The sequence below is a fragment of the Chiloscyllium punctatum genome, chromosome 11 (assembly GCF_047496795.1).
Source record: "Chiloscyllium punctatum isolate Juve2018m chromosome 11, sChiPun1.3, whole genome shotgun sequence".
In the NCBI taxonomy this organism is placed as follows: domain Eukaryota; kingdom Metazoa; phylum Chordata; class Chondrichthyes; order Orectolobiformes; family Hemiscylliidae; genus Chiloscyllium; species Chiloscyllium punctatum.
The window spans coordinates 86,875,003-86,901,756 of NC_092749.1; the positions used below are offsets into that span (position 1 = coordinate 86,875,003).

At 39.3% G+C, this 26,754-nt stretch overlaps 1 protein-coding gene across 1 annotated transcript in view; it reads left to right on the plus strand.

Annotated features, from left to right (window-relative positions):
* The window catches only part of igf2r (insulin-like growth factor 2 receptor), a 207,495-nt gene that overhangs the window by 15,153 nt on the left and 165,588 nt on the right, over positions 1 to 26,754 (plus strand). Inside the window, exons 2-4 of the mRNA XM_072581192.1 lie at positions 6,176 to 6,306; positions 18,903 to 19,027; positions 25,269 to 25,367. Of these exons, the coding sequence (XP_072437293.1) occupies positions 6,176 to 6,306; positions 18,903 to 19,027; positions 25,269 to 25,367 (355 nt within the window). The remainder of the gene's footprint in view (positions 1 to 6,175; positions 6,307 to 18,902; positions 19,028 to 25,268; positions 25,368 to 26,754) is intronic.

Below are 26,754 nucleotides of genomic sequence, written 5' to 3' on the forward strand. Positions count from 1 at the left end.
GGTGTGAGAGGAATATTTTGTTTGGTTTTCAGTTGATGGGAAGGAACAGGAGGAGAGAGCTTGAGGAATGGCTGTCCTCCCTGCCACTGCTCATTCTGAAACACCTTGAGTCCAAAGTGAAACCTGATTTCCAGATGCTTTCGATGAGGACAAAATTCTCAATGCTATTTTGAGTAAGCTGTGTATGTCTAATGACATGTCTGTATGCCAGATCACCAATCATCTGAACTTTCCGCAGCTTGTCTTTTATTCCTTCAAAAGCTAACCATTATTAACGAAATGTTTTATTCAGAGCAAATCTCTGCAGAAAGAATATTGCTTTCCATTACCACATGTTGGTTTGTTTACTTGTAAATATTTATTTTCATTATTCAGTTTTGCATCTTTGAATAAGTTTTTTTATTACATAGTTAATCTAGATAATGGAGCTATTTATTCTAAAGGTAATGTAGAGAAAGTATGTGATGTCATTGAGAACTGGGTAAAACAATTTACATTTGTGAACTGTACAGTGAGACAAGAGTGAGTGCGCTCCGTGACCTTGTTTATGGAATGGGAACTTGTCATTTGGGAGGAGGAGGCAATCACTGGAATACAGCGAACCCGAGTTTTTCCAATTCCTTCCCCAGGATTGTCAAATTCAATCTGATGGTAATTGGAATAGTGAAGCTAACTCAGCATTCGCAAGGCTTGGGGGTGGGTGGATGTGTGTAACTTTTCTTGTATGGCTCAGTAACATTTATCTACTCTGCCATTTGAAAACTTATTTTTACAGGTGTCTCTTTAGGAATGATTTCTGCAATTACAACTTGGTTAGCGTTTAGAAGCATCAGTGCCATTTACAGGGAGGAAATAAAATACTGTCGCGTACATTTTAATTGTGATTCTAAACTTGGCGCATCATCCTGTCAGTAATTTGAAGGGGTAGCATGGTGTCTCATTGCCTAGTACTGCCCCTCAATGCCAGGAACCTGGTTTTGATTCCAGCCTCTGGTGACTGTGTGGAGTTTGCACATTATCTCAGTGTCTGAGTTTCCTCTGGGAGCTGCAGTTTCCTCCAACAGTCCAACGATGTGCAGGTTATCGAGTCATCAAGCTATACTGTATGGAAGCAGACTATTTGGTCCAACTCATCCATGGTGACCACACATCCTGAATTAATCTTTAGATTAGATTAGATTAGATTAGATTACCTACAGTGTGGAAACAGGCCCTTCGGCCCAACAAGTCCACACCGCCCCGGCCGAAGCGTAACCCACCCATACATCTACATCTACCCCTTACCTACACTACGGGCAATTTACCCTGGCCAATTCACCTGACCTGCACATCTTTGGACTGTGGGAGGAAACCGGAGCACCCGGAGGAAACCCACGCAGACACGGGGAGAACGTGCAAACTCCACACAGTCAGTCGCCTGAGGCGGGAATTGAACCCAGGTCTCTGGCGCTGTGAGGCAGCAGTGCTAACCACTGTGCCACCGTGCCACCCTCTTAATCTAGTCCCATTTGTCATTATTTAGCACATATCCTTCCAAATCCTTCCTATTCATGCACCTATCCAGATGTCTTTTAAATCTTGTAGTTGTACCAGCCTCTTCCATGTCGTCTGGCAGCTCATTTCATACATGCACCAACCTCCGGTTGCCACTCAGGCCTTTTTTTTTCTCTCCACCACCCCCCCCCCTCCCCACCATAACCTATGCCTTCTAGTTTTGGACTCCACTATCCTGGGGAAAGACCTTCGCTATTTAACCTGTCTATGCCACTCATAGTCAGACTCCATTGATCTATGGAGAACAGACTCCCCATATAACTCCTCCTCCAATTCTGGCAACATTGTAAGTCTTTTGAGCACTTTCAAGTTTCACAACTTCCTTTCTGTAGTAGGGAGAGTAGAACTGAATGCAGGAAGATGGATTGGTCCATGGTAAATTACCTATAGTGTCTAAGGATGTGCAGGCTAGGTGCATGCGCCATGGGAATGTGGAGTAGGAAAATTGGCTTGGGTGGGATACTGAGGCTGTGTGGACTGGATGGGTGAAATGTGGTGTTTCTGCACTGTAGGGGTTCTAAGGTTATAGTTCTATGAAAAATAGCCCAATATCTGCAATGTAGATTACTGTGGAATCTCCACTTAACGCTTGTTATCTCATTACATCATATAAGTTTGAAGGGAGCTAAGAAAAATGCTTAATAAATGGTATGTCAGACAGGAAATAAGGTACACACAAGTGGGCAATGAATAATGGAATGTTTATCTGAACACTATGACAAGCACCATCAAAATTGTTTCCAATCTCAAATCTCTCTTCCCTCTTCAGGGAAATAGTATAATCACTTGTTGCCCTGGGAAAGTGGTGAACTTGTCAGATGCTGTGTAGTTGTAATTACATGAGTGACAGCATCCTTAAGAATCTGAAGTTGTAATACTGTCCAATTTTTTGCATACTTTGGTTATATTGATGTAATTGAAGACAATTCAAGGAAAAAAATGCAGCAAATGTAGCTCTTATTCCTGGAGCAAAGCCATTAAGGTGAATTCAAGTAATCTGGTAGATACTAAAAGAATCACAACATTTGGGCAACGTATGATCACTTCTGTAAGACTTGAGGTTGAATTTCATCATTGTTTTATGTTGGATATTAGTTTTAAACACTGATTACATGTGTACTATGCAGGAAATCCTTTTGAGGTACCTGCAATAGTTGCAGGGATTTGTTTCTTTATATTTGGTCCTGTGCGTTGATAAACCATTTATTTAAACTTTGCAGCATAACAATTAATAATTTAAAGTCCCCACCTCTCTTAGTAGGATTGTAATAGTGCATTTTGGGGCTTGAGGTGCTTCCTGACTTCTGTTCAACATGATTTGATACTTTCCTATGCCATTCCTTCATAGCTTTTGTGAGACTGCTTTTGGCCCATTTCCCTCTAAACCTTTCCTATTAATATACAACCAGATGCCTTTTAAATGTTGTAATTGTACCATCCTCCTCCTCTTCCTCTGGCAGCTCAATACATACACGTACCACCCTCTGCATGAAAACGTTGCCCCTTAGGTCCCTTTTTAAAATTTTCCTCCTCTCCTTAAACCTCTGCTCAGTAGTTCTGGGAAACCCCCCCCCCCCCCCACCCAACCCCAGGGAAAATCTCTGTACCCTACCCATGCCCCTCATGATTTTATAAACTTATGCAAGATCACCCCTCAGCCTCCAATGCTCCAGGGGAAATAGCCTCAGCCTATTCAGTCTCTCCTGTAGCTCAAACCCTTCAACCCTGGCAACATCCTTGTAAATCTTTTCTGAAGCCTTTTCAGTATCTCAACATCCTTCCAATAGTGGTTTGTGTCTAAAACTTTTGAATTATTTTCAATCATTTTGAATATTACTTAAAGCTTTTGTAGAATCATTGCACAATAGAGCAACCTGAACCAATTGTTTAAGTCTACACCTTGGCAGCCTCCGTTTTGAAGTAGTATTCTAGAAATTAAGTTTTGGGGGGGATGGTAAATCCAACTTAGTAATCATTAACTTTCCTCCCTCACTGTCCGTTGCAACCTTTTTTCAATTGATTTCTTTAATATAATAGTCACAGATCAGGTACTGGAAGACTGGAGGTTGGCTAACGTGCCACTGTTTAAGGACAAGCCAGGGATCTGTAGACCAATGAGCCTGACTGTGGTGGGCAAATTGTTGGAGGGGATCCTGAGGGACAAGATGTACATGTATTTGAAAAGGCAAGGATTGATTAGGGATAGTCAACATGGCTTTGTGTAGGAAATCATGTCTCTCAAGCTTGATTTGAGTTTTTTGAAGAAGTAACAAAGAAGATTGAGGGCAGAGCAGTAGATGTGATCGTTTGACAAGGTTCCCCATGCGAGATAGGTGAGCATGGAATACAGGGAGAACTAGCCATTTGGATACAAAACTGGCTCGAAGGTAGAAGGCAGAGGGCGGTGGAGGGTTGTTTTTCAGACTGGAGGCCTGTGACCAGTGGAGTGCCACAAGGATCTGTGCTGGGTCCACTACTTCACATTCAAATCACTTATGTAAATGTAAGCATAAGACTTAGAGTTAGTAAGTTTGCAGATGACACCACAATTGGAGGTGTAGTGGACAGTGAAGAAGGTTACCTCCAATTATAATGGGATCTTGATCATATGGGCCAATGGGCTGAGAAGTGGCAGATGGAGTTTCATTTAGATAAATGTGAGGTACTGCACTTTGGGAAAGTTTGAATCTTAGCAGGACTTATACACTTCATAGTAAGGTCCTAGGGAGTGTTGCTGAACAAAGACCTTGGAGTGCAGGTTCCTAGCTCCTTGGAAGTGGAGTCGCAGGTAGATAGGATAGTGAAGAAGGCGTTTGGTATGCTTTCCTTTATTGGTCAGAGTATTGAGTACAGGACATTGGTTAGGCCTCTGTTAGAATATTGCGTGCAATTCTGGTTTCCTTCCTATCATAAGGATGTTGTGAAACTTGAAAGGGTTCAGAAAAGATTGACAAAGATGTTGCCAGGGTTGGAGGATTTGAGCTATAGGGAGAGGTTGAATAGGCTGGGGCTGTTTTCCCTGGACCGTCAGAGGCTGAGGGGTGACCTTATAGAGGTTTACAAAATTGAGGGGCATGGATAAGGTAAATAGGCAAAATCTTTTCCCTGGAGGTGGTCAGTCCAGAACTAGCGGACATAGGTTTAGGGTGAAGGGGGAAAAAGCTGAGAGAGACCTAAGGGGCAACCTTTTCACGCAGAGGGTGGTATGTGTATGGAATGAGCTGCCAGAAGAAGTGTCGGAGGCTAGTACATTTGCAACATTTTAAAAGGCATCTGGATGGGTATATGAATAGAAAGCGTGAAAAGGTTGTCCCTTTGAAATCTTTCCCTTCATCCTGAACCTATGCCCTTTAGTTCTGCAATCGCCCACCCTTGAGAAGAGACCATGTCTATTTACCCTATCCATGCCCCTCATGATTTTATAAACCTCTTAGGTAACCCCTCAATCTCTGCTCCAGGGAAAACAGCCCCAGCTTATTCAGCGTCTCCCTATAGCTCTCATCTTCCAAACCTGGTAATGTCCTTGTAATCTTTTGAGCCCTTTCAAGTTTTGCAACACCTTCCAATAGGAAGGAGACCAGAATTGCACACAATATTCCAAAAGTGGCCTAACCAATGTCCTGTACAGTCGCAACATGATGTCGCAACTCCTATACTCAAGACTCTGACCAATAAAAGAAAGCATGCTAAATGCCGTCTCCTTATTCTGTCTACCTGTGCCTCTACTTTCAAAGAACCGTCAATCTATACTCAAAGGTCTTTGTTCAGCAACACTCCCTATAGAAGTCCTGCTCAGATTTGCTTTATCTAGAATCAAGGCAAGCAAGTAATTGTTTCAGGGAATCCGTTGGAAGATTGAATATGCTGTTTGCAAAAATGTTTATATAAAGGTCTAATTTAAGACCTCATTAACCGAAGCAAAAATTTACGTGACTTCAGATTAGATCATGAATATATTCATGTGTTAAATGCTTTGCAACACAAGAACAAAATTCAAATTAGTTTACCATACTGTTGATTTTATGCCATTTGTATTCTGCGCACTTCAAAGGTTGGTTCTTAAGCAGACCCTTCCATTTTTAGTCCGATTTTCTTGTATTCTGGATGTACCAAAGTACTTCAAAGCAAATGAATTGCTTATTGACGTGTAGCCACCCTTTTGTAGATAAGTGTAGCAGACAATATGTGAACACAAAAGTTTGTAAGTTGTTTTGATGGTTCAGGGAAGAATATAATCGAGAATGGCAGGGACGTTACTTATTCTTGGTTTAAAAAAGTTAAGAAATTTTTGTATCCATCAAGGTTTACTCTTCTAAAAGATGGTAGCTCTTAATGCAGCATTATCTCAGTACTGTACTGAAGTAGTAGCACAAATTATACACTATGCTGGAATGGAGCTCAAGCTCTAAGTGGGACAGTCAGTCTAGCTGACACCAAAACCTTATGTGACTGATCTTGTTTTGTAGTAAGCACTTTGGTTTTAATAGTGGTTTTAATTTAAGGAAAGAACTAGTATGTCTGGTTCCAATTAACTTTTTAACTAAGTGCAAAAGAACCTGTAGTAAAGCAATTCTTTGAACTGCCTTTTCTTTGAGTAATTGATTTTTTAAATTTTGTTCAGGTACACTTGGGAGGCGATGGATTCACACAAAGGAATATATTACAAAATAAATCTGTGTGCCCCTTTAAATTGTGGGGGTTTGAGTGCTATCTGTGCTTACAATACTTCTCAAAAAGCCAACCATTCAGTCGGTAAGTCTGTTTGTTTTATACCTGTATTTTAATATATTGTCCTGTTTGTCTTATGAACACAATTCTGAATGTTAGTGTACTGAACTATTTCAGTTCAATGGGATAGAATACAGAATTGCTTCAGAATGCCAATCAATTCTATTTGAACACTATCAAATAATTTTGTTAGGTTCAAACATACTATTATTGAGGGTTACATCTATAGTTCAATCTGCATGTTTTGGTGACTGAAGAGACTTTAGTTGTAATTCTATACCCTACAATTTGAATAAATAAGTGCAAATGTTTATTATGTAAATTGGCAAACGATTTAATACTGACTATTCCAAAATATGGGGTGTATAAAGAAAAACGAAGTCATATTAGGACTTCATGAATCCAACCCCAACCTCACCATTCCGCTCCAACCCAACCTCACTATTTGGACCTCTTCTCCTGCTTCTGACATACTCCATCCACTTGGACACCCCGTGCTCGTCTGTTACCCACCCTCAACCTCTTTATCGTCAACTGCCACTGTGACATTGACTGCCTCAGCCTGTTCACCCCTCTCACCCACTCCAACCCCTCACCCTTGCAATGCGCAGCCATCCATTCCCTCTGCTCCAAACTCCAACTTCATCATTAAACTGTTGGACAAGGAGGGTTAGTGGTATTTTGGCACACCAACATCTACATCACTGAAGCCAGGCGCCAACTCATGGACACAATCTCCTGCTGCCTCGTTGACCAATATCTCACCCCTCATCACTAAACCATCTCCCAAGCTCAGTCCTAGAACCCTGTACTGCCCAGTTCTACCCTACTAATCTCTGGATGCAGTACATTATCCTCCCATTTCTGCCACTTACAATCAGACCCACAACCAGAGAGATCTTCTCTTTCCCCCCCCCCCCCCCCCCCCATTTTCCTGCACATCCAACCACCTCATCTGTGTCCATTGCTCTTGATGTAGGCTCCTCTACATTGGGGAGACAGGGCACCAACTCATGGAATGTTTCTGGGGGACACACTCGAAACAACCCCACCATCCTGTGGCTAACCACTTCAGCTCCCCCTCCCACTCTGCCAAGGACATCCAAGTCCTGGGCCACCTCCAGCCAAATCCAAGTCACCAGACACATGGAGGAAGGACACCTCATCTGCCTTGGTACCCTCCACCCTCAAATATCACCTTACCAGTTTCCTCATCTTCCCACCTCTCCTTATCCAAGATTCAACCCTCCAACTTGGTACTACCCTGTTGAACTATCCGATCTGCCCATCTTCCATCCCACCTATCCGCTTCGCCCTCCCATCCAACTTATCATCATCAACATCCCCCTCCTGTATCTACCTAAACCTTCCCACCTAGCTCACCCTCCCCTCCTATTTTATCTCTCAGACCACCCCCTCGAACATTGCTGAAGAAGGGCTTATGCTTGAAATGTCAGTCTCCTGCTCCTAAGATGCTTGCCTGACCTCTTGTGCTTTTCCATTGCTACACTTTTTGACTACTTCATGAATGGTGTCAGAATGACTCCAAGCTCATTCAGGAGGAGTATTTGGTACTTGTAGAATTGCTACTTAACATTTCCAGTCCACAAAGCAAAGTTTAAGAATTGGGTGCAAGTCTGCCTCAACTGTTCTGGTCAGATCAGTCCTTTGAACCTTTCAGATATGAATAGTTCAGAAGATAGACAGTACAAGAACTCCATGTGACAGATTATCTATGCCTCTGGGCTGAATTTAAGCTCCAGAAACTTTGGGTTTTTCAACTGGAAAAGAGTTGATAAATGATTTGCCTGTTTAATGTAGATAGTATGAAACCTATTTCAAATTAAGCTGTCATAAGCAAGTTTGTGGCTTCAACTATTTGCCAGTATGTTTCGGTGATGTCAAGCTTTTTTTACATTCATTGTTGAGGGCATGTGAGTTTGATGCCACCTTTAATTACTGATTGAGAGTAGACTAATGGCTGGGCTAGATTTGTTTTGCTTTGTATGCTGGTCAGTTTTCTGGATTTTGGGTATATGTCAATATTCGCACCAATCTTCAATACTATCACTGGAATGTTGTCAGGACCTTTAACCTTTACACTATCCAGTGCCTCCAATTGCATGGAGCGAAACAAATTGGTTGAAGACTGGTATCTATGATGGTAAAGACCATTGGAGGAGTCTGAGATGGATCATCTGATTGACATTTCTGCTAAAGATTGCTGTGAACACTTCAGTCTTATCTTTTACACTGTTGGGCTCATCATTGAGAATGGGGATATTTGTGGAGCTGCCACCTCCAGTGAGTTGTTTACTTGTCCACTACTGTTCATGACTGGATGCATTAGGACTGCCAGAGCTTAGATCTGAACTGTTGGTTGTGGGATTGCATAGCTCTGTCTCTCTCTATTTGGCATGCAAGTAGTCCTGTTTAGTAGCTTCACCAGATGATACCTAATTTTTCGATATGCCTGGTGCTACTCCTGGCATGACCACTTGCACTGTGAACCAGGATTAATCCCCTGGCTTGATGGTAATGGCTGAGTGGGTCATTTGCCAGGCCACAATGTTGCGATTCTGCTGAAGTGAGTCTGCTTCTGTTGCTGGCTTACAATACCTCATGAATGCTCAGTATTGAGTTATTAGCTCTGTTAGCAATTTGTCCCATTTTAGAACAGTGATAACGCCGCACAACGTGGAAGGTGTTCTCAATGTGAAGGCTGGACTTCATCTCCATAAGGACTGATCATAGGATAATGAACTGCCAAGAATGCCAATTATTGCAAGGTAAAGAAGTTTTGAACATCCAGAAGAATTGGAATGGAAAAGGCAAAAAGAATTTGAAAAGGACAGGCAGACCACAAATTAAAAAGAAATGTGATTAGATAGGCATGGTCACTTTTTCTGAAAAGAAAATCCTTTGCATTTTGGAACAGTGATTTTGCGCACTCCTTACTGGGGATTACTGAAGGAAGGGAACACAAGTGTGCTGGGGGAAATGATATTTGAGCTAGAAGATTGCTTATTAAAGCAATTTTTAAAAAATTATGTAACAGGCATAGATGAGATAAAAGTCCAAGAAAGTGTATTCAAGAGTGGGATACCATCTGGGCAAGGAGAGAAGTTATTTTCAGTTTCCTAAAGAATCCAATGCCTTTCAACAATGCTTGTACTTGCTAGTACTATATGAATCGTTCCTTTCTGAGGAACTCTGCATCATTGTTTGGTAATATTAATTAGATGGTCACAAAGGCAGTTGGGGAAGCTGGAGGGGAGGTTGGTTTATTTGTACAGAATGGATTGTGTTTGCGTCTGAAACACAGGCTGACCGGGACAACTTTTATCTTGTCAATGCTGAGTTTTAAAGTGGTGAAGATAATTGAGTTGAATGACCATATATGCCGCCAGCCAAAGTTTTAAATATGAACTATAAGCCTATGCTTCCGCTTGAAAATTTCAGCCTTTTAAAGCTGAGGTGCAACTGAGTGCAATGTAGCATTGTGGTTGATGCCTCATTTTAACTGAAAGGAAGTGGAGGTTCTCTGAAGCAGTAGCATTTGAGAACATCTGGTTGAAAATGATGAATTGATGATTGCAAGAGATGTAGACCTGTGTTCAAAGTGGAAGAAAAGTGTTGGCAAACATTCAGCCAGTCATGCAGTGCTAGGACTAAATTCTAATCCAAAGCCATCAACGCAAATTAACTATTGGTGTCTATCCACAGATGCTGTGTATTTGCCAGAATTCTAATTTTCACTTCAGATTTCCTTCATTTGTAGTATTTTGCTCTTAGTACCCTAGCTAATGGAATAGCAAAGGTTATAGACAGGTCTTTAATGGGTGATTGAGAGGATTTGGGAATTAAAATTCAAAAGCAGCAAAGCACAGTACTAAACATGCACAGATTAGCATTTCAGGTGAAGTGGGTTGGAATGTGACTTCAAAAATAATGAAGGTAAAAAGACACTAACTATGGTAATTCCTGAGGCACTGAATCTGAATGATACATAAATGCTGACCTCTATTATCCATTCATGTTATTCACAGCTGTGTACTTGCCAGGTTGACTCCAGACCCTCCCCCCCCCCAACCCCACAACTTTCCATACTTTCAGTAAACCAATCACCAGTTCGTTTGTGGGTATATAGATGTGGTATTTGCTTTTCTTGTCAATTGGAAGTCTGTGTCTTTGTTTCTCACAGATCGGGTGAACTGTTTAGTACAATTAGAAATTTAATTTTGAAGCAAATGCCAATATGGAAGTGTTGCAAAGTGATCAAGATTGGGAGCTAAATATTCTAGAGAACTTGAAAGGATAGCCCTGATTTAATGTTGGTATAAAGGTAGTAGAAAAAGGATTTTAGCTCAAACTTGAGGTATAATTGAGTCTGAGCTAACAGCAAAGGGCAGAAAAAATTAAGAATTGTGACAGATCTCTCAGCTGTATTTGTAGTATAAAATCAGGAAATTTAAAGGTACAGGTAGAGTGGAGCATGACCACCTTGAATAGAAAAAACAGCTTTGTAATTGCGCCGAGTCAGTACATGAAATAGGTTTCTAGATCAAGGAGCTAACTAGAAATGTGTAATGAGAAAGTATTAAAATACCCTCCGTATAAAACATTCTTGAAGTGCTCAGTCTGTAAAATCTATATTGTTTAAGTGATTTATTTTGAAAAAGGGTCTTAAACTGCGATAAGTTGGTTAATTTTTGTGTATTGAGAAATTATATTAATATTTAAATTTGCTCCAAATAGGCATTCTTTTTAAGCCACAAACCCTTCACATAATTTGACAAAATTGTGATTAATAAAGAACTAACGATATTAGGACAAAGCAAGAGACTTGGAATCTTGCCAGCAAGATTTTTCCAGGAGGTTTGAGTTCAGCAAAGTAGCACCAAGAAAATGGTAAGAAAAGCTGGATGAGGATATATCAGCAACATTTGAAAAGACGTTGAATGTCTACAGAAACATTTACAATACGCTGGGGTTAATGAAAGTTGACGTGGACCCAGCAAAGGCAGCTTTAGGTGGAATTATAATGGGGAAGTAGCAAACCAGATTGTACAAGTTTGTTCATCCCCTCCATTTTGGAAATAATTGTTATGGACCAGACCAAACCCCCTTCAAATGTGTCAAGGCTAACTTAAAGGCAAGTGTAAGGAGCTGTGTTTCGGATCGAATTTGTTGGGTTACACTACTTTAAGCCAAACTCATTTTATTTTTGCTCGACAGTTAAAATTGAGAATTGGTACAACTTTTTGCAGACTTAAGAATTATTGAAACAGTTACTGCTTAGTAGTTACTTATAGTAATGTCCCGTAAGCACACCCTTGGCAAAGGCAAGTTCACGAAAATAGATTGTCTCATATGCGATGTTTCTCCATTCCAGATAAAAAGAACACCAATCTCTGGTAGAGAAAGCGGTATGGCAGCTTCCACAACCAACCTCTTAAGCCTCCACAGCTACTGAAAGCTAAGCTAAACTAAACTTCTGGCTCTCTAGGAGTTTGACACCACCCATTCATGCAGCTTCTATTGTTCTAGTTTTAAGAAAACCAAAGGCCTCCCAAATTGTTTACTTTATTGGCTTGGAAGACAACTCTATCTCTATAACACAACCTCTCTTTTAAAAAAAGACAAAATACACCTCTTAAAGCCTTAGTATTGTCTCACTAACTGGGAATAGGACTGATAAAGAACTAAAATAATTGTACTTGCCTTCTGGGGGAATTAGACAAAAAAAAAGACAATTCTAGACTCTATTCTATTCACCTAAGGGATTTTAAAAAAAAAAGCTGTTAAGATAATGGCTGGAATGTTTTTCATGTCTAGAATCCCTCTGATTTTTCAAGATGGTAGTAAATATAATCCTGCAATTTAAAGGGAAGAGAAAATAGAGCCCAGTTAGTCTAACATGACTAGTTCGATTCTGGTATCTACTATTAGTGTAGTAAAGTGATTAATTAAGCAGTCAACACTATTTTATAAAAGGAAGTAATTTCAGTTGTTTGGAATGTAATTAGTATGAACAAGTGGAGGAAACAGGATATACTGTTCAATTTTCCAAGAACATTTAAGATCCTACACTGCACAAAATTAGGGTTCAGGGAATTTAGGGTAATATGTTAGTATGGATTTTTTGGACTGAAAGTAGTAGGAATACACTGTATGCTATTGGGCTGTCTAGCAAGATATCACAAGGATCAGTACTTGGGCCTTGGCTATATTATATTAAAGACAAAGATGAGACTGAGTATAATATGTCCAAGTTTGTTGACAACATAAAAGTTGAGCTAGTAAGTGTAAACATGATGCAGAAAGGCTGTAAAGGGGTAAAAGCAAATGGTGTTAATTGGCAAAGGTATGGTCATTGTATTCCAATGTGTAATGTCATGTTCCTTGTAAAATGATTTCTGAAAAGAATTTCCACAATTACCAACAGAAATGCTGAATAAGATTTCACATTTTAAAATGTTTAATTTAAACCAGTGAAAATTAACCTATTTGAAGAGATGAAAGATATTCCCAAAGAAAATGCCAATTCTGCTTTAATCAAAGAGTTAGTGTTTTCATTTTCCTGCAAAATGTGGTGCCATTTTGCAATCCTCCCCCTTCCCAACCTAATGTCTCATCCCTTCCCCTCCTTCCTGGAGCTAGGATTGGTTTTTACTTGTTCTCACTTTGTACAAACTAGCCTTTCATTCATTCATTCATTGGATCATTCTCTAATTTCTGCCAATGCTGATGTGACACTTGGACCCCCTCCCCAATCACTCAACTCTCCTGTTCCTATATCAATTTCATTTTTAAGGGTTAGGCAATGAATCGGAGCTGCTTTCAATTTGATATTACTTTAATTTTCTATCATTTCACTTTGTAATATTGTTTTCTTTACATTTAAACCTTTGAAATTTACAATGCAGTTGATTGCCCTTAAGTTTTCATCACTGCAAATGAGTCCAAATATAGATGTCCTCAGCTATTCCAAAATCTGGTTGAAGAAATTGCTGTAAATACATCTTCTACCACTTTGCCATTTTGCTAAGCCGTTTGTTTGCATACAACAAGTCAGCGCATTCCATATTTTCACTGAATAAGAAAAAGGAACTGAAGGATTTCATTTGCCCCTCGAGTTCATGCTGTCATTCAAGATGATTTAATCATTTTTAATCAAAACAAACTGGAGAGCTAAGCCCAAACTGAAGACATTACTTTTACATGGAATATGAGAAATATTCGACAATCCTATTCAGTCAGCTTTCCCTGTACTTGTCATTCTGGTTTGTGATATTACTCTGTCACTGATCTTGCCACAGGCAGGCCTCTTAATCCATGCTTTTTATCCTGTCGCACTCGGCTCTTGCTCTGGAGTGGAGAGAATCCTTAATTAAGGGTAAAATAATCCAACTTACTGGTAATAAAAGTTGTCTCCCGCAACATATGCTGAGAAAATGGGAGATTGGAATAAATTCTTTTTTGAATGTGAGAGAAAGTGTGGTCAAAGCAGCTGAGTGTTTGTCGATTTTGTGTAGTTTACATTTGTTGATCTTTGTGGTTGATTTTGAGAGCTTTATTTACATGTGTTTCTGTTTTTAAGGAAACTAAATTAGTGAATTAAAACTCCAGTATCCCTAGGGGTGTATGTATTGAATGGTGACACTTTTAAAGTTCCTTTATATATTAAAGGCCAGTATTGTTTGTTGGAGAGAAGCTTTTTCTGGTGGGATCTCTGGGGAAATATGAAATGTGGCATTATAAATGGGAGACATCCTAACACGAGACTGCATTTGAGCATAAGGTGGTACAAGAATACATTAATTGCTAATTTTGAGTTTGAGATTAATAGTTTTCTGCTAACTGGAAGTATTAAGTGATGTGAGAAAGGGTGAGTATGTTGATCTCAGGCCCAGATCAACCAAGATCTCGTTGAAAGGTTAAATGGGCTATTTGTAATTCTGTGATCACTTTAATTTATCCTTCAATGTCTTTTCATAGTCTAAAACATTAATGCATGGAAAATTGTACTTCCCGCTTCAGTCCAACCTGCGAAGCATTTATTTCCCTTAAGCTCTTATCAAAACCGCTCCTCCTTTGCTGTAAGCTGAACTCTTGCTTCAGTATTGTTGGCCAGTATAGATTGTGGTCCTAATGGTTCAAACCCTTCGTCTTTCTCTTTTTTTTTCAACCCACAGTTGGGTTCTGTGCACCATCTCCTGTGCATCTCTAAATAATGTCTGTGTACACTATCCTTGTTTCTAGTTTGTCAATATTTGCTCAAAACCACTTCTCAAATGAGTCAGGGTTGGATCAGTTGTCTCCCTGTTGCTCAAAGGTAGGAACTCCTGCTCCAGAGTGGAGCTGCCCCATTGTGTTTTGTTGAATCTGTTTAAATGGTTGCAATTAAATCCATCTCAACTTGTCAATGATACCTGCTGTGCAATTATCATTTAAGTTTTCCTTGAGGTATGACATTCAATGAAAACCTGAAGACTGGCATATGTTTGAGAGGCTTTTGTGACAGTGTGCTACTAAACCAGCCTTTGGTCCAACCTTGATTGATACAAACTTGATCTTCTTTCAGTTTTTTTGTTTGAAAGTAACATGGCAGCATCTTTATCCTAACTCCATAAGTATGAAATTTGAGGTTCATTTTCAGATCAACTGACAATGAAAAATCATCTTTTTAACACCCATGGCTTGACTAAATGGAGAGTCAAATATGAGATGCATCAGTTTTGTTTTGATGGTGTGGGAGGTGCTATTTGTTTTCAGAGCCTTTGATGTGACCTGCTACTTTCCACTGTCTTCAAAAGTGCATCATGTGAATGTCATACCTTTTGCTTGAAGAGATACCATATCCGATGTTTTAAAGCTGTTCTTAATGTCAAAATCTTTCCTGATTCTAAAAGACTTTGTAGAGTTTTTTTAATGTTGATTGCTTACTTACATAGTGGTGAATATATTGTTGCCTGAACTGCAAGTGTTGAACCTTTCTTCAGTGCTCAAGAGCCTTGGCATGCCTGCTTTCAAGTTTAGTGAAAGTCTAACATTTGCCTCATTAACATTGAATTCTTATGCTGCTACTTTGCAGTAGATTTCAGTAATTTCTATCATAAGTTTGACTGCTATTTAACTTGGTATTTTCTATGCTATCGCTTAACATTTTAATTGTTAGTCAAAATTTTCCCATCTTTAGAATCGCCTTTGCTCAGTTTGTGTGGGATCCAGCCAGTCAGTAAAGTAGGGTGGGTGTGAAACCTAAAGGCATTTCCTTCCATTTTACACAATTTTAGAATTTATTTTACTTTATTACTTTGAATGCAGTAAGTTTTAATCAAAACTTAGTTATTTCTTTGTGTTCTGACCATATTAATTATTTCTATAGAATCATTGAAAACTTACAGCACAGAAAGAGACCATTCAGCCCATTGGGAATGTGTTGGGTGAATAAACTAGCCACCCATTCAAATTCCACTTTCCGATCAGAGACTGTAACCTTGCAAGCTACAGCACTTCATGAGCAGATCCAGATTATTTTTTAAATGAGCTGAATATTTCAGTCTCAACTACGGAACTAGGCAGACACTCAACATTCTAGGTAAATAAGACCATATGACGACATAAGTAGGCCGTTCTGCCCATCAAGTCCTGTATTATTCAGCGAGTTCATGGCTGGTTTGACTGCTCAACTCCACTTGCCTTTTCTCTATAATTTCTCCATAACCCTGATCCCTTTACTGATTTTTTAAAATATATTTGACTCTTCCAACCTTGAATATATTTAACAACCCAACCTTGTAATCTCCCGGTGGCAAAGAAACTTACCATCTTTTGCCCTCAGAAGAAACTCTTCCTTATTTGTCTTTAAATGGGTATCCCTTTACTCTGGCATTATGTCCTCTTGTCCTAAACACACACAAAAGGAAAAACCTCTTTTTGTCTACCCCTTCAAGTCCCTGAAGAATCTGTTTCAATAAGGTCTTCAGTCATTCATCTAAACCCCAGTGAATACATGCCCAACCTACTCAACTTCTCAACATAAGAAAATGCCTTCCTACCCAGGATAAAGTTAATGAACCTTTTCTGGACTGCCCTGCAATGCATTATATCTTCCTTTAGGTAAGGGGACTAACTGCCTTGAACTGTTGTCACGAGACCTTCCTAATGTTACATTCCATTTCCTTTGACATAAAGGACAATATTCCATTTGTCTTCTGTTATCTACTAAATGTAGATAGTAGCTTTTTATGATTTAAAAAGGAGGACACTAGAGTCCCCTTCTACAGCTTTCTGCAGTTTTTTCTCAACTTAATCAGCCCCCAGAACTGATCCCGTGACTCCACTAGTTTCACGTTTTCATCCTGAAAATGCAACCCCCCCCAAATATATTGCATCTACTGATCATCCTTTTGCTTGTTATCTCAAATAATTCTGATTAATTTCTTCGTCATAAGTTCACCTTCAAGCAGTGCTTACTCTGATTATATTGTTTCTAAATGCTCTGCTACTATGTCCTGCTCTAACATTTTTCCATTGGCACATGTTAAGCTGGTTGGCCTATAGTGTCTTTTTTAAAATTACCTTTCTCCCTTTGAATAAGGGTGTTACATCGGCAATTGTCCAATCACTGGGATTTCTTGAACATCAGAGGATTAATGGAAAATGACTTGGTGCATTCTCAATCTCTGTAGTTAGTTACTTTAATACCTTAAGATGCATCCTGTCATGTCCAGGGTATGTATTAATGTTTAGCCTCATTAGTTTCCTAGTTTTTTTTGCCTGTGATAGTTACTGTATTTATTTCCTCTTCATCTTTTACCCCTTAAATTGGTGTTTTTTTGGTGTCCTCTGCTGTCAAGAGGAATGTGAAATATTTACGCACTACTTGGCTATGTCTACATTATTATTTCCCCAGTCTCATTCAGTATGGGGTCTCTATTCACTTAGGACTCTTCATTTTTAATATATTTAAAGGAGCTCTTGTCCATTCTTCTGTTAACAGCTTGTTTACCCTCAGTTTATTTTCTTCCTCTTTGTCATCTTCAGCTTTTAAGATTCTTACAATCCTTGCACTACAATTCTTGTCACATCAAGAATTTAAAAACAAAATTAACACTGTCGTTAACTTCAGTGGTGAATCCCCTTCTTGAATCATCCTTCTTTACTGGGATGGATACATCACTGCTGTGTGACATGAGGTATTTTCTTAAGTCTTCCATTGTTCATTCACTGCATTTTCTGCTAAACTCATTTCCCAGTCCATTCTAGATGTCTCTGCCCTCATTAATTTGTAGCTACCCTTATTTGAGTTTAGCTTAGTTGTTTCTGAGACTAGTTTCTCACTCTGAAACTGAGTGAATTCTGTCATGTAACTGTCACTATACACAATTACATCTTACTCTGATACCATTTTTTAAACCTAGTTTATTACACATTACCAGATTCAAAATAGCTTCCCATTCTATTTGGATCCACGTTTTTGTTCTAGGGAACTGTCCTGAATAGTGTTCATAAATTATTCCTTGATACCTCTGCCACTTTGATTTTTGCCAATTTTACAAGATTAAAGTCACCCATGATTAATATACAGCCTTTCCATTTGCCGCCTTATGTAGCACAGTGGCTCAGTGGTTAGCACTGCTGTCACTCAGCACCAGGTACCTGGGATCCATTCCTGTCCTGGATGACTGTGCAACTCCACACAGATGTTCTCCCCGAGACTGCATGGGCTTCCAGGTGCTCCGGTTTCCTCCCGCAATCTAAGTGTGCAGGTTAGGTGAATTGGCCGTGCTAAATTGCCCATAGTGTTAAGTGCATTAGTAAATATACGGTAGAGGTATGCGTCTACGTGGGTTGCTGTTCGGAGGGTTAGTGTGGACTTGTTGGGCTGAAGGGCCTGTTTCCATACTGTCGGGCATCTAATGTAATCTAACATGTAACTGACATAACTGCACCTCTGTTTCCTTGGATTATGCCTCTGTTTGTGAAACCTTACTGAATGATGTCTGAAAATCCCTGTCATCTCATCAACATTTTCCTCTATCCATTTAAGTATTCTTCAAAAATTGCTTGCATTTGCTAAAGACTACTTGTCAAATATTACTGGATGTACTTAACCCATATTGCTCATGAATTTCATCTGTTTAAGAAAGCTACAGTTTGATTTTCTATAACCAAAAGAATGACAATCCTGAGTTCAGACGACATTGCAAGACTGATGTGAGCCTCTGTTTTTCTTGTTATATGTATCTCTTGCTTTGTTCCGTGAAAGCAGTTTCTCCTCACTTAACTTTTTTGTTTAGTCTTGTGTATAAACAGTAAAAAGAACCTTTGTACAATATCTGGGCCACACAGTTGAATTACCTGCCCTAATGAAGCTGAAACTATTTACTTGAACTATTTAGTTTAAAGCTGTCTTTTATATTGATTCTCATTGAACACTCAAATGGGCATATTTTAGATGAAATAAACTGAACTGACCCCTGTGTTGAACCTTGCATCGGTGACCAAATTCACTTTTAATTTTCAAGATTCCAGGTAAATGGAAAGTAAGGTAGTAGCCAAATCTGTCCGACAGACTCCGTTTAGATAACATGTCTGTTCCCTCATTTTAGGTGATTTTGCACTCCGGACCAGAGGAGTACATCATATTGAGTACAACACCACCCAGAAATGTACAAAACAGAACTCTAATCAGACTGTCCAAAGCAGCATTAATTTTTTATGTGGAAAAACATTGGTGAGTATGTTTGTATCACCTTCATGCTGGTTTAAAACATCAAGCAACATTCAAGTAGGATATTGAGGCTGATACTTTAAAAATCACAGATTATGTTTAACAATATCAGTATGTCATGTGAATTTTATATTGAACTTAAGAGCTAGTATTCAAGCTGTTTTCATCTTTTGTGAAAGCTACTTCAGTGTAGAAACAGTGGCAAGAAAGGTTAGCATGAAAAGTCTGCCTCTCCCACCCCCTCCTAATTAAGATGAATAGAGATTGCTTAGTACAATTGGTAAGTGAACATTGCAGATGTGGATTTATACAATAGATCAATTTTTTGAATTTGTGTAATAAAAACCAAAGCACTATTCACATGAGACCTTATGCATTTCTGGCAGGTATTCAAAAACAGTCATAGAGATGTACAGAATTGAGACACCCTTCAGTCCAACCCCTCCATGCCAACCAGATATCCCAACCCAATCTAGTCCTACCTGGCAGTACCCGGCCCATATCCCTCCCAACTCTTCCTATTCATATACCCATCCAAATGCCTCTTAAATTGGTCTAACATGAGGAACGGCTGAGGATCCTGGGATTGTATTCATTGGAGTTTAGAAGATTAAGGGGAGACTTAATAGAGACGTACAAGATAATACATGGCTTGGAAAGGGTGGACGCTAGGAAATTTTGTTAGGTGAGGAGACTAGGACCTGTGGACACAGCCTTAAAATTAGAGGGGGTCAATTCAGAACAGAAATGTGGAGACATTTCTTCAGCCAGAGAGTAGTGGGCCTGTGGAATTCATTGCCGCAGAGTGCCATGGAGGCCGGGAAGCTAAATGTCTTCAAGGCAGAGATTGATAGATTCTTGTTGTCTCGAGGAATTAAGGGCTACGGGGAGAATGCGGGTAAGTGGAGTTGAAATGCCCATCAGCCATGATTGAATGGTGGAGTGGACTCGATGGGTCGAATGGCCTGCCTTCCACTCCTAAGTCTTATGGTCTAAATGTTTCAATTGTACCAGCTTCCACCACACCCGCTGGCAGCTCATTCCACACATTCACCACTCTCTGCATGAAAAAGTTGCCCCTTGGATCTCTTTTATCTTTCCCCTCTCACCCTAAACCTAGTTCTGGACTGTATAGCCGCAACATGACCTCCCAACTCCTGTACTCAATACTTTGACCAATAAAAGAAAGCATACCAAACGCCGCCTTCACTATCCTATCTACTTGCGACCCCGCTTTCAAGAAGCTATGAACCTGCACTCCAAGGTCTCTTTGTTCAGCAACACTCCCTAGGACCTTTACCATTAAGTGTACAAGTCCTGCTAAGATTTGCTTTCCCAAAATGCAGCGCACCTCATTTATCTGAATTAAACTCCATCTGCCACTTCTCAGCCCATTGGCCCATCTGGTCAAGATCCTGCTGTAATCTGAGGTAACCCTCTTCGCTGTCCACTACACCTCCAATTTTGGTGTCATCTGCAAACTTACAAACTATACCTCTTATGCTCGCATCCAAATCATTTATGTAAATGACAAAAAGTAGAGGGCCCAGCACCGATCCTTGTGGCACTCCACTGGTCACAGGCCTCCAGTCTGAAAAACAACCCTCCACCACCACCCTCTGTCTTCTACCTTTGAGCCAATTCTGTATCCAAATGGCTAGTTCTCCCTGTATTCCATGAGATCTAACCTTGCTAAGCAGTCTCCCATGGGGAACCTTGTCAAATGCCTTACTGTCTAAGGATTTGAAGTTCTGTACAGTTCAAGCAATTTCCTTTCTTGCAGGTAGTTTTAAGTATGCACAGATGAAAAGATGATCTTTCTTCATTAGATTGCTGTAGAACTCTGCACATAATAAGGCAAATATCAGTTCATGACTTATCATTGTTGCAGCCTCCATTGGTCTGCGATGGAAGGTTAGAATAACAAACAGAAAAGGCTCTGGTTATGGCAACAATGACATTAACTAAAAAAAATTCCAGCAACTGGTAGTACCACAGACTGAGAAATATATTTTTGTTCTGAAGAGTTGTAACAGATACTGGAGTCAAGGGGATAATGTATCTAAATTGCTATTTAGTGTAGAGATCCCTGTAGAATGCCACCTTAATCTGCACAAAAAGGATAGCATTGATTGGTATCCTTTTGTGATGTGGTGTGTGAAACCATTCGCCTAGTATCACTTGCAAATCTGACCTGTTGATTTTTTCAGTATACAGTCAGTTCTTCCAGAACATTATAGTTGTGTTCCTGTGCGATCCCACGTTATACAAAAATCTCGCAATACAAATAGCACGTAGTGTTGGCGATGCAATCGCATTATAGCCAATGCATACTTTGAAAGTTCGTGCTTTAGAATCAGCATTCCCTACTCGCCCAATTGCGTCGCAACCAATTCACATTAATCCAAGTCACGTTACGGCAGAACTGACTAATGAAATTTGTCTAAATGGAAATGACTTTCTGTTAAAACAGGTTTTCTTTTAAAGGATTCATTTTTTTACTAATAAAATTTGTGCTCCTAACTTATTCAAACGTTTGTATTTTACTGAAACAGCCATTTTGAGGGTTGAAAAGTGAGGTGTTGGAAGAGGCACAGGCAGCATTTGAGAAGCAGGAGAGTCGACGTTTTGAGCATAAGCTTTGCTAATGAAGAGCTCATGCTCAAATTAGACTCTCCTCGGATATTGCCTGATCAGATGTGCTTTCTGAGCACCACACTTTTTGACTACTCCAATATCTGTAATCCTTACTTTCTTCTCATTTTCAGGGTTATTTGGATTAAGATTGACTTTTGTTACTTGGTTAAATATTTAGTACGTGGTCCCATCCTTGACAAACAGGTGCTTTGTCTGTGAAGTAGGTGTATCTGGTCCTGCAGAGTGCTGTTGTATAACAGGGTCAAAGGTTACATATTTGAAGCTGCCTCTCCAAGAATACATGCTGTTTGCAGACCAATTGTCATTCTTTAATTTATTAACTGATTGGCTAGGCCCAAGTCTTATTTGAAACATTTTTCTTTGAAAACAGAAAACCTAATGAATTTTACACTCTCTGGGTGATGGGGAGTGGGCAAGGAGGGATTTGTTTGCTAACTTCGGATATTTCTGGCTGTACTGTTCTTGCTGGTCTGTAGCAACAGCAGGGGACAGTGAGGTCTGCAGATCAGAGTTGTTGCTGGAAATTCTGATAGTCTCTGGCTCGAAACATCGTTTTTCTTTCTTTGCTCATACTGCCTGACCTGTTTTTCCAGCAACACACAACACTAGCAACAGCAGCTCAGTCTGAGATATTATCATTAGGCAGTTCTTTAACTTAGACTCCTGGTGGTGTTCTCAATAATATAACATTCTCATACTCCAAAACAAATGTAATCTTGTGCAGTGTGTTCTGTTATAATATGATGGGTGTGTTCCTCTGCAACCGCATGTTACAGAAAATTGCTATACCCTTTTTCCAAACAGCATCCAAACAATTAATCAGTCACATTATAGCCAATTTGTGTTGATGAAATAGTTGTTACACTAGAACAACCTGTTCAGCATAATATGTAAAACACTTACATTTCAGGTTGTGCAACTCTCCTGGTATTTTAGTAGTATCTGACTTCCATCCAGTTTATAGTGCAAAAAGGAAAATGTGGTCCCTTACAACAGTTTGAAGTTGATTATCATGCTGAAGGATGTAGGGTTTGTGGGAGTAAGTGAATCAGTGTCACGGATTTTACTTGATTTCTCCTCCCCCTCCCCGCCCTTGTGCAAGTCTATAATAGTAGCACTTCCAAAACTAGTAAAAGTCTGTTTTTGTTGGCTCCTGTACAAAACATACCTGATATGAAATTTAGGGTTTTAAGTTATGTCCGGATTAGACATTGGAGTAAATCTATTGTGAGACCTTTTACTTTTAAACCCATTTTCTGAAAATGGGAAGCAGCTGGGCATGAGTGCATTGTTTCTCAGCAGTGGAGTACGTACTTGTGATTTTCACACTTCAAAATATGAAATAAAATAGGCTGTTCAGAACTCAAAGCATTTTTAAGATAACTTGTTGCATTCTCAGCTCACTTTACTGTTTTCTGAAATGAGATGTTAAATTAAACATTACAGTCTTTGTACATTCCCTGAAGGTATTTGCTTTTCTCCGTTCATTAACTTCATTAAATTTTGTGTGTATGTGGAGCTTGCATGTATCTCTTCAAAAGCAGTTTTTCTGTGCATTTGTGTAGAAATGGAACTGTACAGCATTGAAGTTCAAAGTTTTTAATTTTAAGTTTTGAAGACCATCAAATTTAAATGTATTTTCATTTTGAAGTTTTGTAAAATATGCTATCACCACTGGATTTCTTTTAACCAAGGTAATGCACTAGTTCCTGATGGCTCTGGGTAAATGCACCACATATCACTGAGTTGTGTAAACCAGGCAGATATTTAGGATGTTTGATCTCAATTGCCTTGAGTGTTATACTTAGCACACCGGCATGTATTTTTTGATTAGGTGGGTGAAAACCTGACAAGTGAGGAAGAAATGTCCGTATACATGCAGCTAGAAAGTACTAGTGGACATCAGTTGACAGGGTTGCACTTGATTGCGGTCTGTTTAGATACACATTGTAAGGATTGTGAAAGGGAGATGAGGTGAGGTAGGCAAGTAATTCTCCATCTCTTAATATTCTCTGAACCCCTCTTGTCCTGCTATCCTCTCGGAGTCCAGAGGAGCTATCAGTACCCTTCCCCACCACCGCAACCCCCCCCCCCCCCCCCCCCCCCAATTCAGGTGCTAATGATATCAACTGATCCCTCAAAGGATGCACCAGTCAGGCTGTTTCCTGCACCCTGCAGGGTTCAGGGGGAAATAAAGTACTAGGATTTTGGAATGAAGGGTTTGAGTAACAAATAGGCGGGGATTTTCTTCACTGGAGTATAGGAGCTTGAGAAGTGACCTTAAGTTTATAAAATCATGAGGGGCATAGATAAGTAAACAAAGATGTTTTCCCAAAATTGGGGGAATTCAATATTATGGGGCATATTTTTAAGATAGATTTAAACAGGGCATGAGGGGCAACTTGTTTTTAGTGGTTAGTGTGTGGAATGAACTGCCAGAGGAAGTGGTGGCTGCAGGTACAGTTGCAACATTTTAAAAGACAATTGGATAAGTACATGAAAAGGAAAGATTTGGAGGATATGGGCCAAACGCAGGCAGGTGGAACTAGTTTAGTTTGGGAACATAGTCCACACTGACCAATTGGGCCAAAAGGTCTGTTTCCATGCTATATGACTGAGTGGTGCTTTTTAGAAATGACAGACAAAACCTTGTCTTTTACTGTCCTTCCAATCAAATGTAAAGTACAATTATTTTTTAATTTGAGCAGCCAATTGCTTCCATCAAGACTGAATATATAGGATCTCCAAGGCAGATAGTTTGACAATTACCTGAATGTAATTGTTCAACATGAAACTCTTCTAAAGAAAATCAGAATGCTTGGGCTATACAGCAAGTGTAGCAGAGCAAGTGTTTCAAGTTGGTGATCTTGTTTATCCATGTTTCCTATTTTGAAGTTTCCAGAATCCATTTTGCCTTTAGTTAGGAAATTGTGCAAAAAAAATCAACCTAATTTAAATGGGTATGAGTTCACAATGTACAATGCTTGTAATTTAAGTTGCTAATTAGCCTCCTGCAGAATCCATTAGAGCGTTTCGGCTGGGAAAGTTTGCATTTATTCAATAAATGAGTAAATGACCTGAACTTGGACTATTTTGGCCTTGTACTGTGGTGCAATGTAACAGGAAATATTCTGTCCCAGTACTGAGATTCTCTAGACAAATAATTATAAATTGTAGTAACCATGTTGACTAAATGACCTGAATCAAATTATTGAACTCGATATAGCAATTTTGTTTATAGTTCCTTTTAGCATGGAAAATGTTGAAACGAACTTCCCAGCTAGAGTGCAGATAATAACTAGATATAATTGAGCCAAGGAATATCTTCCAATGGAAGAATATTGTGAACTTGATTGGAAACTGTGTGCGCGTGTTGGATTTTTAAAGCGTAGAAGTTTGCTACAGAACACCCCATTCACTTGAGAACTGTTCACACTTTGAAAGATTTGTTATTCATTTGCAGACATTAATTTAATTTGTTTACTGTTTGCTTATTACTGACTTGTGTTTTAAATTTTGCTACCAAGAAGCTACCAGTTCAACGTCATTCTGCTGGTTTTAAGCAATTGTTCTTTTCTTTAATCAGGGTAGCCCAGAATTTGTGGCGACTTCCGAATGTGTGCATTACTTTGAATGGAAGACTTTTGTAGCCTGCAAGAAGAGCACCTTCAACCCCCAAAAAGAGGTAAATGCAAGTAGCCCACGTGTTGGCATATTCTTGATCTGCTAAAATCTGAATTGGGGCTATAAGTAATGATGTAAAACTCGCAGGGGAGTGAATGATGCTCCCTGAACTACTCCTATTGGTGATAAGTATATGCGATTGAATTAAATGTGTTCCTATTTAATTCAGCATTATTTTTGCGTATTTTTGAACTAACAAAATCGCACTTTCAAGTTCATTGTGATGAAGTGGCTGAACCCGAATTGTGATATTTCAGATAGCTATCGGACTTGAGGATCCTTCATTATTGCTAGTCACTTTTTTATTTCTCACTTCAGTTATCACGTAGAGGTGTAAGTGCCTAGCAGAGCAGTTACTATAGTTATTTTAAAATGTAACTTAATTTAAAATGTGCTTACTATATTACAAAAGAATTACAAAAGTTGGACATGCAACTAGTTTTCAGCAAATGGAAAGTGGAGGATAGAGATAAAGAACAAAGTAGAAGGTCTAATTTGTGAAAGACAGTGGATTATTAAAGAATTAATAGTGCAAGTCCAAAGATAATGGGATAAGGAAAGAACTGAAGGATTTGGATAGAGGAACTTCGCCAAGAATCATGAGTAGCTTTTAATGTTGCAGGAAGTAGTATGCAAAGAAATGTCACTAGATCATCTCTTCCTTTTTGGCCTTGAGCCAACACCTGTCATTTAATCCCCTTCTCCTCACCCTTCCCTCTTCCCCTTTTCATTTGCTCAAAACCTTTTAGAACTGGGATAGGTTAGAAATTTTAACCTGAAATGCTAACAATTTCTCTTTCCTGAGATGCTGCTTGACTTGCTTGGGTTTTCCAGCATTTGCATTTGATCTTCCTTGATCCGTTGATTAGCTGAAGATTGTGCCCCATTTGTCCATTAGGTCCTATCTCCTTCTGCTTCAGTCCCTGTGGCGATCTAATGGCTACAAGTCTCCTCAGATAAAGGATTGAGTTCTGTAGGTGATGACCATCTAAATACAGAACTCTGCCTGCCTCTGAAATGACTAAAACGGCTCTGAAAATAACCTTGATTGTTTGTTTGACTTTCCGCATTATAGATTAAATTTTTTGTGTACCTAGTTTTTACCACAAGCAAAAATATGAACTTGTATATTTTACATTGACCTTGATTTTTCTCCTTTCATTCTCTTTTGTAATTAGTCAATTGTATTGCAGAAACTGATTATTTTCTCCACCTTATGCAGTCATCCCTTGCAAAGAAATCAGAAGTACAGACGCTAAATTACATACAAACTCAGACTGCATAGCATTTCACACTCGATTGTAATGATGCAAGAAGGTGCCATTTGGCCCATGTCAGTATTGGCTCTTCAAATGAGCATAATTACCTAGTGCCAATCTACTTTCTCC